Source organism: Nomia melanderi, chromosome 14 (assembly GCF_051020985.1).
Source record: "Nomia melanderi isolate GNS246 chromosome 14, iyNomMela1, whole genome shotgun sequence".
NCBI classification, from domain to species: domain Eukaryota; kingdom Metazoa; phylum Arthropoda; class Insecta; order Hymenoptera; family Halictidae; genus Nomia; species Nomia melanderi.
Window position 1 is genome coordinate 2899365 of NC_135012.1, and position 16283 is coordinate 2915647.

General features: G+C 42.8%; 2 protein-coding genes across 5 annotated transcripts in view; one reads left to right on the forward strand and one right to left on the reverse strand.

Moving 5' to 3' along the window:
• The window catches only part of LOC116427051 (uncharacterized), a 71411-nt gene that overhangs the window by 26356 nt on the left and 28772 nt on the right, over positions 1 to 16283 (reverse strand). The window lies entirely within an intron of this gene.
• LOC116427055 (endothelial lipase-like) lies at positions 1590 to 9839 on the forward strand. 3 transcript variants are annotated; one of them, XM_076373721.1, is made up of 6 exons: positions 1590 to 1669; positions 5779 to 5878; positions 6382 to 6530; positions 7774 to 8009; positions 8858 to 9113; positions 9355 to 9839. In XM_076373721.1, exons 1-6 carry the CDS (start codon positions 1612 to 1614, stop codon positions 9588 to 9590), a joined length of 1035 nt encoding a protein of 344 aa, XP_076229836.1. In that variant the 5' UTR covers positions 1590 to 1611; the 3' UTR covers positions 9591 to 9839. The 3 variants fall into 3 exon arrangements, with proteins under 3 accessions (XP_076229836.1, XP_076229838.1, XP_076229837.1); XM_076373723.1 differs by having other exon boundaries at positions 8858 to 9108; XM_076373722.1 differs by having other exon boundaries at positions 8870 to 9113.

Genomic DNA, 16283 nt, shown 5'->3' on the forward strand with positions numbered 1-16283 from the left:
TTCCATTTATCAAACAACACGTATTACCTGATTACGTTGAATATACAAAAGTGTAGGGTATGCGAGAGATTAACCCTTTGCGGACGAAGATTCTTTGAAATGTACCAAAACAACAGATGAAGCTAAATTATATATGAATTGTATAATTGATAGAACAAAAGGAAACTGCGTGCTGATCTCTTGCTGTTCGAGTAATTAAATCATTTTTTTGCTTAGTCTACGAAATATGAAAATTTCATCTCGCCGGAAGTCGACATTCGCCCGCAAATGCGGGATTTTTAGTCTACCGTTTAATTGCTAGTCCTGCATTGATGTAACATTTTAGATATGTATAACACAAATCACATAAGGGTGCAAATGAAAAGTGTTTATGACCGATAGGGATCGGCTGACTGAGAAGAATGTTTAGGATCGAGTGACAGAGCTTGAGAGATCGAGGTACGAATGAAGAGTGTTTCGAGATCGAATGTTAACCCTTTGCACTCGAGAGGCAACTCTCAGTCACCACTTGATTTGATTTGCAAAATTATAAAGTGTTATATATAATATTAAGCTTCGCATGATGCATCAATATGTGGAATATTGAAATAAAATAACTTTCCTTCTTAATTTATATATGTTTTCTCGTTAATTAGTTTCAAAGGACATCGTCTGTATCTCATCGGAGAATATTGAATATTTCTAGTGAAAAACTTGCGAGTGCAAATGGTTAAAGACTGTGCGAGTGAGAGGGTGAGTGCAAGAGAAAGATAGAATAATTGGGAATGAAATAAAGTGCGTGAAGGCAGCGAGGAAGGGCAGTCGGAGACAAGCGTTGGAGTCAAGAGTATTAACTCTGCGCACGAATGTTGGCATTTCGGTGAGATGAAATGTTCAGATTTGGAAGACTAATGGAATGATCTAATTAGTCGAACAGCAAGAGATTAGAACGTACTTCTCTTTTTTTTTAATTAAGCAATTGATATATAATTTAGCTTCACGTGTTGAAGGTTTCGTACGTTTCAAAGAATCTTCGCAAAGGGTCAAAGTTGTATTAAAACCCACTGAGGCTCATTACACCTATCCTACACAGTACACACATTGAAAATCCTACAAAAAGACCTACAAAACGAAGTGACAAAACTAAAAATGAAGCTTCCTCAATTCTAACATATTCTCCTTCGTCCAACGTCTCAGCGAGTTGATCTGCTAATCTAACTACCAAATAGATTTCACTGCGCGATCTTAAGAAATCCGTGCAACAAATTCAACTTTCACAACGGTGAAATGAAAATCTCGCCGGGCGTACTCCGCCGCCGCGGTAACAGCCGTTATCAGGCGGCCGGATAAGCTCGGCGTTCCCAGGAGCCAGCTGTCGAATCGGCGGAAGCCAGGTTTCTCCCGGGCGCCTAATATTTGACGGTCAACGGGCAACTTTCCGTCTCGAATCGCTCGATTTCAGCAACCGGAGACCCGTTTCACCGCAGACAATCCCGAGGTTCGCGGAAAGAGTGCTCGGTAACAGTCTGCGTCATGCTCGAGATCCTCGATCTCGGAGCAAGCCGATCGCAGCTCTCGATTTCTGTCAGTTTGCTCCGGTGCCTATCGTCCGGGAGTTCTCCTCGCAAGAAGATGGTGGTGCCGCAGCTGCTGGTCTCCGCTATCTGCCGCATACTGGTCGTCAGAAGAGGTAAGCGTCGCAAGATCATCGAGAATAATTGATCGCCGGCTCCTTTGATCGCGGAAGAACCCCGTGGCACGATTATCCTCGACAGCCGAGATCACCGACGTCGGAAACGCGCGCGGCGAGTCCGAGAGATGTTTCCTCGTTAATTAAAAAGCGCTGTCCGCACGTGCGCGCCGAGTGAATAACAGCGTCGCTCGGATTTTCGGGGGATTGCTTTCGGCCGGCCTATTCACGGGAAATCCCGTGATATCCCGCGGGGCTGCGATGGCAAAGGCATCGCGAGTTTTTACTTCTTTCAGATATTCTCTGTTCTTAACGGATTCGGTTGCTTTGCAGATTATAGCGTTGCTTTGGGAGCATTGTGAGCATTGTTTGAACTGTCGCGTCGCTTTCGGAACTATGGCATTGTTTCGGGAGCTGCGCTATCGCTTTGGGAACTAGACGCTTTGGAAATGATGGTGTTGCTTGGGAGATTACAGTATTGCCCTGGGAACCGCGGTATCTCTAAAAACTGCATTGATTGAATGACAGTGTTGTCTTGGGAACTGAGTTTTTCAAATCTCCGCTGCCTTGGGAAGTGTAACGGTTGTTTTAAAAAGTATGGTGTTTCTTTGAGATACAGTTGGAAATTATAATAAGATATAGGTTCGTTCACTTTGAACCAGTTTCGACGCGTACAGAATGCGCGAAGGATAACTTTGTACGCGTTGGTCATCCGCTTCCTTTCTCCCGAGTTGCACATTCGATTTGATAGTACGATCGTAGTAACGGGTGGCTCAAATGAATCTGAGCCAGTGGTAAAATGTAGTCAGTCGGGTTACGAGTGTTGTCGTTACTTTCACTGGAAACTACGGCGCTGTACCATGGCGAAGGCGGCTGGTTCCCGCGCGATTCATTGCGAAATCCATTACCATAGATCGACCGTACTAATTAGTGCATACCAGCTTTCTCAAGTGTGCCTGATAAAAAGATTGTTTGTGTTCCCCTTCGGAACGGATTAATTAAGTCCCTCTGCGTGTCGTTCGCTCGCGAGATGATTCTCGCCGTCGATAACGCTTGACCTAATCTTGCGTTGATTCTTCGTGGGTTTTCGATGACCGTCGGTGCATTTAATCGTTTGACGATCGAACAGATCCGGTGAGATTCAACTTTCAGTAGGAAAATTAATTATTGAGCGATTGAATGCTTATCAGTCAGGAGAAAGGTGTGGATTCACTCTTTAGAACTATAATTAAAATTAATGTCCATTCGTTAGAAATCTATCAGTTTTATCACCTTGTGTTTGCACCTTGATTACTTTCCTTTCACTGTATTTATTACTTAATTTCTGGTTTTCTCGACTTTTATGGTGTTATTCGATTATTCTTAGGATTGTACTACAGGAAAACTGTGTTTTGATTGTCATGATAGTACGATAGATCGAAGCAACGATTTATCGCCTATTAAGATTCGTCGGATCGCTCGTATGCATTACCGTTTCGATTGCACTCCGACGATCGAAAACCTCTTCTAACGGATTAATGCCGATTATAGAATGTATTCACGGTCACAGGAAATGATTACTGCGAAATCACTGCAATCGAGCCGTCGTTACATTACGTTAAGAGCAGTCCGGCTGATCGATATTGCGAGAGCCTGGCTGCGAGCAGCGGTTCCGTTCCGCTTGCCTTTTCACACCTCCGCTTATGGTACTACGACAACAATGCCCGCGGTTGATTAACGCGCTCTAACAACCGGCCGCTTTCTCTGAGAACGTTTTCCTCTCTGTGTGCAAATAGGCGAACAAATAGTGACGTCAGACACCGAGACTGAATATCATATCCTCCCACTCGAGCCGACGGAAAATCCTTTATTCCTCTCTCAGCAGGGAAAATTGCTTCGATGATCCCTCTCGACCAGCAATTCCGATCTACAATTATTGCCCCATTTTCCGATCAATATCCACGTACTTAGAAACACTTATTAAATCAAACAACAGACAAACATTTCGTCGAAACGATATTGTTCCTTTTATCTTCTCGTTTGTCGTTAAAAGTTCTAACTTCCAGAAATTCTAACATTCAATTGACCTTTTAACCTGCTAAATCAAGAAACAGAAATATATCACACTAAAATATTATTTCTTCACATTATCTAGTGCAAAGTTTGACCTCCCAAATTTTTCCCAAGCTTCCCACTCAATCTTTTAAGAATACTTAATCTAATGTTACGACTCAAGCAATTCTAATATTCAATTGACCTTTGAACCTTAAAAATCAGGAAACAGAAATATATCTGTTTATCTATTATTTCTTCAGATTATCCAGTGCAAAGCTCGAACTTCCAAACCTGTCCCAAGCTTCCCAGTCGATGTTTCAGAAACACTTAATCCAAAGTTACGACTCACTCTTTCAAGTTCGAGAGGCGTCTATCGATTGACTCGCGCGCCGAAGCGAGGGTAAGTTAGGGTTCCAATGCTACCGTAAGCTTATCGATTCCGAAACGAGACACGGCTGGATTACGTCCGAGCCGCGCAAACATCAGGCTGCCGGGTACATACATCCGCGACGAAGTTCCCGCAAAAATTTCATCGGCCACGGTCGCGGCGTAACGCGCAGGCAACGCAGCTTCTGTCTACTTTCTTCCGCCTTTTCCTTTTCCATCGGAACGAATCGCCTGTTTCCCTCGGAATTACAAACCGGCGACAGTTAAACGACGCCGGCGAAAATTTAGCCGACCATAAACGTTCCGGGCCCTGATTTACGTTCCGGCCGCGCGTCGAATTCCCGCTTCCCGGACGCTTTGTGGACGTCACGTTTACGGTCGCCTTTGAACTATTAAACCGCATTGCACCTGACACGTCCGCGTGGGCGGTGTCACGCTTCCGACCTACGACGACTGACGAAATCCAGCTGCGTTGGCTGCCCTAGGAACCGCAGCTGCTCGTGTTGCTTCGTTCGGCACCGGAAAGGGCAGCGCCGCACAGTGCAGCTGAACGGCCCTTTTCCGAAGGAAATTTGATAGCTTAAAAAATATGAGTGATAGGAAGAAATGATTCAGACAAAAGTTGTAAGGTATGGAACTAAAGATATGGTGGATATATTTTTGTTTATATTATGGGGAACTTGTGTGTTTTCGATGACAATGGACACTGCTTTTTGATTCCAACGTTGTATAGAGAAACGGAAATTATCTGTATAGAACTGTTATTTTTCAAATGAAAATCATTCATAGCAACACATTAACCTTCAATTTTCATTGTTTGAATAGTCGAATTTTGGGGTTCCGTCCATAGTGCTGTGCAACTCTTGAAAAGGTCGCTTGAAGGGAGAATAACTCGGAAAACGATTGTAGTGAACATTTTACCTATTACTGTATATGATTGATGATTGAATGATGATTGAAGGATGATTCTGTATACTCTAACGCATTATTACTAACATTTATCGTGCATTAAGATTATCATCAGCCTCACAAATCGAATTCGATCCCTTGAAACCGTTCAAAGTCCCAGAAAAAGAAATGTAACCCTTCCAATTGAATAAAGACTTCTAACTTTCCTAATTTCTTGCTATATCGCGCCACTTCTCCATTATCACGGGTTACACAATCGTCCTCAATCTTCCCGAAGTTCTTCCGGTCCAAGTTAAGTAACCAAACACCTGGAAAATGCACTTCAGCAGACCAATCGCGAAACGATCTCTGAACAAGTGCCATTACGCGTCACCAGCCAGCTCTCCTAATTCATCGACACGGTTCGATTTCTTTCCAAGAAGATTACAGAATAATTCCTCGGAGTCGAGAAATGCCGCAGTCGGCGGGCCACGATCGACTAATGGCTCGTTCGCAATCGACGTTCGCCGTTCGGAGACGGCGGGAGAAAGGAACGCGGAACGCGATCGAGTGTCGGCGTTCCAGTTCGCGTCCGAGTGTTTCGCTCGCAGACGAAGCAGGAAAAAATACACGTTCAGCCGAGCGGGGGCCGAGACGCGTATCGCTCGCTCGCTGGCGACGCACGCGATATCACGTGTCCGTTTCTCAGGTTCAATGACGACGACCGCCCGGCACGATTAGTCGAGGCCGAGCCATTCGCGAGCTGAACCGAGAAACGATCGTTTCCTTTCTGTCGACAGGTGCGAATCCGCTCCACGTTACGCCGCTTCCAGCCGGTACCTGCTCCTACTGCTGCCCCATCAACGTGGACACTGACATCGAGTATCACCTGTACACCAGGTACGCCGCGCTATCGATCGCGTCGACTCTGTCATCGGAAATAATGGAACGAAAGCGTGCGATTTTTGTTTGGTAACAGGTAGACCGTGAAACGATCGCGCAAATAGACGTTTTCATGTGTCGGAGGGTTCAATGGGGATTATTATCGATGTTTCACTTGGGTTTTCGATGATTATTTATCTATGATTAACACGTTCAGTGCCACGTGTACCACATGTGGTCATTATAACTTGAAAGTTACAAAATACATTCGTTTGATGAAATTATTGAAACTATTGAATACATTCTTAATTCGTATTCATATGTGGATATTTATTAATTTTGTACTGCACAGATTTTGTTATAATCATGAACAAACATTCGGCCCATAGAGGGTTAAAATATTTAATAGTACAAATGGTGCCATATTAGAACCTACAGAGTGGTTAAGTTAGTTTCTGGTATTATCGGATTATGAAGTTTAACTGGTTTCTTAGAGGTTTTTCTATCTGCTTTCACGGTAGACGGAACCCAAGTTCTGGAACCAAACTGGACATTGCGGACCAATCGACGTTATGGAACAGTTACTTCAATGATCGGCACCCGACCGTCATCTACATCCATGGATACAGCGAGAGCACGACCACTGGGAGCTCCATCGCGATCAAAGACGGTACTTTCACTCTTTCACAGTTGTCTTCGCGCGTTGACGCTTCGTTAACGAAATTATCAGCTTCGTCAATTATTGAAACGATTTGGTAATGCTTCAATGTTTACGAAGTCTAAGATATAAATGTTCTGAGTTGAGCGTTGTCTGGCGGAATTCCCGCGACGCGATTTGTGAACGCACTCGAACTGTTGGACAGAAATTGATGGAACTAGGCTGGGCACATTAGCAGCTACAAGAATCACCAAGCCACTCTAAGACTCTGACAGTATGACGAATCGCGCGACTCTCGGAAACTTCTCTCCGACGTTGGGAACTTCAGCATTCATAGGGGATCCATACTGGGGATCGTTGCTGGGTGACAGACACGTCCCCCCCCCCCATTTCAATTCGGAACTCGCCCACGCGGACGAAAGTTTCCGCGGCGTGACAGGCGCCGATCAATTTGTAATAACTCGAAGAGTATCATTTATGTAGAACGATCAACCACTTTGTATCAATCGTTGCTTAAACATTCAAGTCGCTTTTGATTAACAGGAACAGAATGTTCTAACCCTTTGCACTCGAGAGGTGACTCTCAATCACCACATGATTCGACGTAACAAAACTATGAAGTTGGATATTTAATATTTCAGATTAAATTTTGCATTGCTACGTGAAATAGTTCAATAAAACTCCTCTGTTGCTTAATTTATCTATGAATTATCGTTAAATTAGTTTCAAACAGTATCACCTATATCTCGTCAGAAAATGTTGAATATTTCCATTGAAACATTTTCGAGTGCAGAGGGTTAAAAGTGGTAGCCTTTTTAGATAAAATTGTAGTTCGGATATAATGAAAGATAGAAATTATATAATAAAGACGGGTTGTAAATTATCATATTAAATTCTACTCTAAATTTTCCAACAGTGTGTTGAAATTTCAAAGTTGTCAGAAGAATGATAATGCTAGTGTAATGGGAACTGGGAAATGATGGTAATAAAACGATCGGTGTAGAAACGATAAACTTTCGGGTTACTGCGTTAAATGGAAATAATATCCAAGCGTCAATAAATTTAGGGGGGACTTCGTTGCAAGGTGAAATCATGAAACTTTCAGCAACGGTTCTCAGCAAACACTCGGGCGAGGATTGATGCAGAAAGAGTACCGCGTCGGCAAGAAACTTTTTCCGTCGAACGAAAACAGAAGAAACTTCGTCCAATCAATCGTTCGATCTCGCTCACCAACGAACCGGACTTTTTTTCGCAGTTTATCTCAAACGAGGGGAGTATAACGTGATCCTGGTGAACTGGGCGAAGTTGGGGAGCCTGCCATGGTACGTGACAGCAGTTCGGAACACTAAGATCGTTGGACCTCAAGTTGCTCGATTGGTGAACTGGTTGGACAGTATGGGGGCGATTTCTATACCAACCTTGCACGTGATCGGATTCAGCCTTGGCGCAGAGATCGCTGGGTTTATGGGGAAAGCCCTGTCACCGCGAAAAGTAAATCTTGAGAAGTATTAAGGTGTTGAGTTGAGAGAGGCTAAGCTTTGATTTTACCAAATGTAAATTTTGAGAAGTGTTAAATTTGTAACTTAAGAGATATTAAGCTTTGATATTAGGAAAAGGAAATTTTGAGAGGTTCTAAGAAGTAACTTGAGAAAGACCAATCTTTGATATTACAGGAAGTGAATTTTGAGAAGTGTTAGATTAGTAGCTTGAGAAATATTAAGCTTTGATGCTAGAAAATGTAAATTTTGAGAAGTATTAAATTAGTAGCATGAGAAAGACCAATCTTTGATATTACAGGAAGTGAATTTTGAGAAGTGTTAGATTAGTAACTTGAGAAATATTAAGCTTTGATGCTAGAAAATGTAAATTTTGAGAAGTATTAAATTAGTAACTTGAAAAAGATCAAGCTTTGATCTTACAGAAAGTAAATTTTGAGGAGTATTAAATTAGTAACTTAAGAAATATTAAGCTTTGATGCTAGAAAATGTACATTTTGACAAGTTTTAAATTAATAACTTGAGAAAGACCAAGCTTTTATCTTAAAAAAGGTAAATTTTGAGAAGTATTAAATTAGTAACTTGAGAAATATAAAGCTTTGATCCTAAAAAATGTAAATTTTGAGTATTAAATTAGTAACTTGAGAAATATTAAGCATCTATAAGTGAATCTTTCGAAAAACAATATTTTCGCCAAAGTAAGGACGATCCTTCAGTGTCAATCCTAAAGGCGATATTAATTTCTAATATAATCTTTCTATCAAGACATGAAACTTCTTCCAACTAATCAAATATTTGTAATATCCAGTAATTAGTGAGTTCTGTTCTATTCTCAGTAGAAAGGGTTTATTCCAGGTCGGTCGCATCACAGGTTTAGACGCAGCCTATCCTCTATACATGAACGCTGGCCGAGAAGGACACCTAACAGCAGCTGACGCTATGTTTGTGGACGTGATCCACACAGACGGTGGGAACTTTGGGTTTCCCAATCCTCTAGGTCACGTGGACTTCTATCCAAACGGTGGTAAACCGATTCAACCTGGATGCAATCTGGGCAGCGTGATCCGTAGGACCATATCACGATTGATCAATGAGTACAGTATGGTCCTTGGCGTGCTTAACCTTGGACCTCTTGAGGTTTAGCTTCCTTGAACTCATTAGATAAAAAATCTAAACCCAGAATCATCTTGTTAAAACCAAAGATTCTCAAAAATCTATATATTGCTATCTAAAACGAACAATTTTTCGTGGGTTCCTCTAATCTATATCTCAAGAGATCGAAAGTTAATATTCCTCTGTCTATCTATCAAATACTAAATGATTGTTTTCTGATTGTCTAGTCGTCTGTGGACACAATCGAGCATGGATGTTATACGTAGAATCAGTGATGAATCCATTCGGTTTCCCGGCCAGCGTGTGTCCAAAATGGCATCCCAACATCCGAGCAAATTGCGCCTGGACCCCAGACGTCCTGATGGGATTCGCTGTCAACGTGAAAGTCAGGGGCAAGTTCTACTTGAGAACCAACCCTGAATCACCTTTCGCCAGGAATACCACCGGATACATATTTAAGTGACTCCCAGGGGATCGAGTTTGGATGAACCAGACGCGCAGCATCGAAGTCACTAGCAATTTTTACAGTGCACTCCTCTCTATTCGGGGGAGTTTAGCTTCCTCCCTACGGGAAATAATGGAAACAATGGTGCAAAGTTTGTTCCTTCAGTATTATTTTGTTATATACACATTAACCCTTTATAGGGCAAATTATTTTTCTGATGATTCGTATTCCCTACCGTATACATATTATAAGTACTTTAAAAAACAATTATGATTGAGAATTTCTTTTCGAAATTTCCCTAGATTCCTTGTTTTATGGTGGCACAAACAGGTGCCAGCACAAATAGGTAACACCTATTTGTGCCACCAACCGTTCCTGCAACACCATAAGGATCAAAATGGTGAAGTCCTTGTAATTTGATCCGTAAAAGTGGCATCTATATGCCACCAACCTATAAAGGGTTAAGTAATCCTCGTAACACCATAAGTTCGTAAAACGGTAACACCGAAGATATCTTCCTATATTCCTATAAAACATTTACGATTCGAACAGTAACGTCGAATCAACAAAAGAATACCGTGCAAGTGAACAGGAACATACAACAGAAAATCCAAAGACAATTATAAAACCCAATTACATCTCGCAAACCCAAATCGACCAATCACCATCTTAGAGCAAGAGAACCCAGCATCCTAAACTGTTTGTTCCAAACGGGCGATTACTCGGGGCGGAAATACAAATTCCTCGGAAAGCCGACGAATAATTGCCGGGGCGCAGCGTCGGAATTTATTGTTCCCGCGAACGTTCGCCGGTTCATAAACGAGATAACACGCGAGCCGTTCCGTTTTAGCGCGATGATAAATCCCCGGTAAACAGCCGACGGTAAAAAGCCGTATTTATTGCGAAGGAAAGATTTACAGATCCGTCGCTGATAGCTCGCGGCGCGGACGCGCCGGAGAACGATGTGCAATTTTCGTGCGGCTTCCGATGCACCTTGGCCGCCCTCGAAAATATGGAAATTCCAAGGACAAGTGCTTCCTTGTGGCCCCCTTCGCCGGTCGATCGATAATGGCCGCCGGAACCCTTCCGCGGAGGCAGGGTAATTGCGTTAAACATTTTATAAGCCTGGCACCGCGGGAGAATAAAAATCCCCGGGTCGGCGGGGGGGGGGGGGGGGGGGGGATGAAAAAAGGGAGAAACGGGACGAACGGAGCTGGCCGATTTCCAATACGGTCGCTTTTATTTCGCGACGATTCGGCCGGGCGCTACGTGAAATTCAGCGATTCCGCCGCCATGTTTGCTCGGCGGCCGCGAATCAAGCTCTCGCTGCGCTCGAATTTTATGCGGACAGTGATTCGGTTTGATCGCGCTGCGAAAGCTTCTCTCGCCGCTCGGTATTTCGATTTCGGCCTCCGATCGTCTCTCTGCTTGCTATTCGGGAATAGAGGAACTTGGAATTAGGTTGTTTGCGAAATACGCGGTGGATGTTAAAATTTTATCAATGGTAGACTAATTTTTCTTGTTAATAGTGGATCAACTTTTCTTTCATTAAATTTCAAGGCTTGCTTTGATATTTTTTTATTGTAGGTTGAATGTTTTTGTAGCTGTTTCTAGTGTGTTTTTAATGTTACTGCGTTTCTTTGTGTTGTATCTTGAGTATTATTGCTGCTTTTTCTATTGCATTTTTGATATTGCTGCATCTTTTCTATTATACCTTGAATATTACTGCAACTTTTTCTGCTGTAAATATTACTGCATCTGTTCTATTGCATCTTGAATATTACTGCAACTTTTTCTATTGTAAGTATCACTGCATCTTTTCTATTGCATCTTGAACATTATTGCATCTTATGTATCTTTAATATTCACCTGTTTCTATTGCATATTCAATATGACCTTTTTCTATTGCATCTTCAACATTACTGCATCCTTTATTGTATCCTCCTCTATCACATCACGAATATTGTTCCACCGCGAATACATCATTAATAATAATAATAATCATCCGGAATAATTAAAGAGCAAGCATCGAAAGCCTCCCTCGTAAAGCATCGAACGCGAAGAAACGATTCGTCGAGCATTTGTCCCGCGCGAATTAAAACTCGGACGCTGAGGCATTCGCGCGGAGACCGAGCTCCAGCTGGCGCCGGAGCGTTTTTCCAATCCGTCGTGGCAACAAAGACATCTCTATGAAGCCCCGGCTACCATTTTCCTTGTTCCCTTTGTCTCTCTTTGCCGCGGATACCTTCCAATCCATAACGCTCGGACGGGCATCCGCGGCGAGACAATGCTTTCCCCAGCTCCCTTTCACCTCTCCACCCCCAACCCATTCACCACCTTTTTCTCCACCGCTTTTTCCATATCCAGTGTATCTCCGTCGGTCCCGACGTTGCTCGCAAACACGACGCGCGAGTATCTTTCCTCGCATCCTCGAAAAAAAAGGAAAAAACGAAAAACCCGCTGCACCGGCGCGGTCGTATACTTTTGATCTCTGTTTATTGGCTTTAAAAAAGAGAGAAGAGATGAAACAACTGTTCCCGGGCTCGCGTTATGAGTGTTTGCCTCCAATATTTGCACGGGAATACAGGCGAATCGATAGATGTCTCTGATAGATCTTGGAAAGAATCCGAGGTGCTTCGAGTGAATGCTAGAGCACCCTCGAGAAGTCGATAGCAATAGAAGCCAGGCCGAACGGAAACCATGATGCAACCCGGCTGAATAATTCGCTCGCTGGTCCGCGAAACTTTTGTCTCGTTCCATGGATCGAACCGCGGGTCTTCGGGAGAATACGTTTCTTCGGGCACTCGTCACGCCGTGTTCGCGGGGACGTTTGTTTCCGTTGACGAAAACGGAGGCGAGCTTCTCGAGTCAAAATCTCAATAAGGTCTTCAATCGTCGCGTTTAGCTGAAGCGGCGGAGTGGTCGGGAAGCTCGACGGAAAAAAAGTTTTTCTGGTCCTCCCACGGTTGTGTACTATATTCGATCCTAAAGGGTACTTATTCGGCAACGAGAGAATTGTCTCTGTGAGGATGATTGCCTCGAGTGGCCTCGAACCGAGTCTTCCTGCACTGATAGAGGATCCATCAATATAATTGAGAGGAGAAATATTTTTGTGGATATTGCTCGTGTACGTAGGTCTCGTAGGTTCTTCCACGGAAAATGTATAAACGTTGCGATGGAGACTCTTCGACCAGCTTCGAAGGCAAGATGTTTTTCTAGTCCCTTGCAGCGTGTTTAATTCTGAGGAGTATTCCTTCGGCAAAAGATCCTGAAGAGTACTTCGGTCGCAAGGAAATGGTAAGAACCGAAGGAGGAATATAGTTCAAACGAATCACAAACTATGTCGCAAACTCGTACAATTTAATATAAAACCAGTATTTTTAATTTCCAACGTCTTGAAATTGGCGTAAAGATTAGAAACGTTGGAAATTAAAAATACTAATTTTATATTAAATTGTACGAGTTTGTGACGTAGTTTGTGATTCGTTTGAACTATATTCTTTCTTTAGAAATTGGTGTACAGATTATTCATCAGAAAGACTAAGTTTCTGTAAAAATACTTCTCGATTAATTAGCTTAAAAGGAATATTCTCCTGCTTCTTACACCTAACCCAAAGAGTATTTCTCCAGCAAGAACAGAGAATGATCGATTCGACTAATTGAGGAAAGACAGCTCTCCAGCGTGCCCCGCGAGCCCGGTCTCAATCTCGACGAGAGAGCTTCGGGCCTCTCGGTCAGTCAACTCGGCACTTCCGTTAAAAAATTCAGCAGCGACAGGTCGATAACGATCGACGACCTATGGCCAGGGTTATAGATGACCCTAGTCTTGAAAGACCACGGGACTATAGAGGCCTAAGCGTGCAGTGTACGCGACTCGCCACGTTCGACCACATTTCTTATCCCTCCCCACCAGTTTTCCATTGGAAATCCCCTGGGCGCCGTGACCAGCCGCGGCTCGGAAAAAGCTCGGCCACTTCCGCCGGGAAGAAACGATTCCGAGAGTCGATTACCCTTTTACCAGCCGTAATAGCAGTTTAATTAAACTTCCGATCGTTAAAATTTCAACGCGGCTGCTACTATTCGCGGACCTCTCTGCATTCCGTTGCATAATTCTTTCTGGAATTCCAGTCTGCCTCTAGGACCCTCGTGTTCACTATTCCCGGCGTCAAAGTGAGGCGGCGGATTCGATTTGAATTCAGGATTACACGGGTCTATTAAAAGATAGATAGAACGATAGGAATACGAAGGCGACGGGAATCAGTGCGTTGAATTTTTCAGTTGCCTGTTATGTTTCCAGCCTTCGGAGTGGGAGATGTTGATGGTATTTAACGCGTTGACTGCCACGAGAAACGTCAGTGTTTTATGAATCACTTATCCTTTCTACAGCAAAGGAAGCAAGAATTATTAATTCTTTGATACAGAAATTCTTATGTTACTCTATTATCTAGTAGTTTACGTAATGGAAAGTTAGTATTCGATATTAATTATCTTCCAAGATAATTATTTTCTTGCCATTTGAAAGCTCCGGTCATCGGTGAGCGCAGTCAAAGTGTTAACACTGAAACTAGCACATAAATTAACGCTTTGAAATTCATCTATAGAAACTCTAGGAGTACATCTATACGAAATTTGATTTACAATTCATTTTGCACATTGCTGAATTTCTTTAATCGTTTCTCAGAGAAACTGTTGTGTTTTTAATAATTGCAAAAAGTACTCAGCTATGGCTCATCTTGATCTATCTGGTAATGTTAGCGTTAAAGCACAGTTTAAAAAGTTCATTCTTTAACATAGTTCTTCTTGAAATATGGATTTTAATCACCTAAGTTTATTACTGTAGATTTTACTACGAAGAATTAACCCTTTGCACTCGGGAAGTGACTCAGTCACCACTTGATTTGACGCAGTAAAACTATAAAATCTGATATTTAAATAAAAATAAAAACATATAAGAAATATTGAAATAAAACAGCTTTGTTCCTCAATGTACTTGTGATTCGCCATTGGCTTAGTTTCAAAGAATACCGACTTCGCCTCATCAAAAAATGTGAAATATTTCTAATGAGAAACTTCCGAGTGCAAAGGGTTAAAGTTCAGATCTCAAAGTTGCTGATCGACGAGAAAAATTCAGGCAGAGCACTAAAGTAAGCGGGAAACCTGGATACATTGAATCTCGCAGGAGTCCTTTCCGCTTGGACGTGAAACACGAGACACCGGCGATATTTATGGGACGGTTTGATAGGTTAAACGTCGTCGGAATCAGGGTAAGGAGATCCTCCAGCGGGTTTCCGCGCTCGGAGCGCGCGCCTCATCACGATATGATACACTTCGTTCTTCTTTCCCCGAAGAATTCCCCCGGCTCGCTCACGTTCGATCCGCGTTTTAATCTCGCGGCAATTTCATTTCCAGAGAGCGAATTCAGTTTCTCGTTTCCAGCTTTATTTCCTTTTCAGCCGAGAGTTTCGAAGCCTTCAAGTTTCCCTCCGTTTTCTCGATTCCCGCTCGACGAGCCGTCCTTTCGCCGCCATTTTAACGTGGACCGCGAGACGCACGCAAGTACTACTTACCGCTCCGATCCTGGCGAATCGGTGAGTGGTTTTTTGTCAGTTTCGGGATCCTTTGTCTTCCCCAAGGAAGAAGAATGTGTTATTCTGAGAGAAATGCTCGGGGATGGAGATTCTCGAGGCACTCGAGCATTCCGCGCTTTAGACGCTGTGGCAGCGGGCCAGCCAAGATGGCGACGCGGAATTCTTCACCGGATGCAGGGGAACATACCGTTGTTATTAATGCCGGAACCACTGAACTCTAAGAATCACTGCGATGTCTCGTGGAAACAAAATGTTTCTCGAGATTTCACGAGTGGGAGTACTTATTTAAAAGTTTCTTTAACATTCTAATAACCGTGTAACTGGAGATTGCAAATCAATGATATTAAAGTTAAAAGTTCCTCGACGAGAAGAGTGTTTATATGAACACAATAAGGCTTCGTTGTAGTCAGTGCTCGTCGTTTCTTAGTGTCGATAAAACTTCAAAGCCAATTTTCCAAGAATGAATAAATTAAAAATTAAAGAACCGAATTCTTACATACAGAATCGACTTCAGATCCTTCTCTCGCAAATATCACAAAACGATCTCTATGTTCCCCATTCTTCTACGAGAAACCTTCATCTGTACTATCGTTACATCTAAAATTCCTACATACAATCTAAGAAACTTTCATCTGTACTATCGTTACATCTAAAATTCCTACATACAATCTAAGAAACCTTCATCTGTACTATCATTATATCTAAAATTCCTACATACAATCTAAGAAACCTTCATCTGTACTATCATTATATCTAAAATTCCTACATACAATCTAAGAAACCTTCATCTGTACCATTATTACATCCAAAATATTTTTAGCAAACCAAGTAACGAGAAGAGTCATCCTTTCAACGGCATTGTATCGCTCATAATTTTATGCAGCAGTGTATAAATAATGAAACGACTCGATTGAACGAAAGACAGCGGCACGACGGTCGAGGGGAAAGATCAAAAGTCACCGTGGAAAATATGACCGAATAGATTGCCTCAAATGAGGCATCGCAACGATATTAGCCGTATCATCGGTGTGTCGCGCGGCGATAAAATCGATGGGATCGAACGACTGCCGTCTGGCCCGCGGTGGGCCGGTTGCATTCAAATGCAGCGGGCGGTGTACCGAGA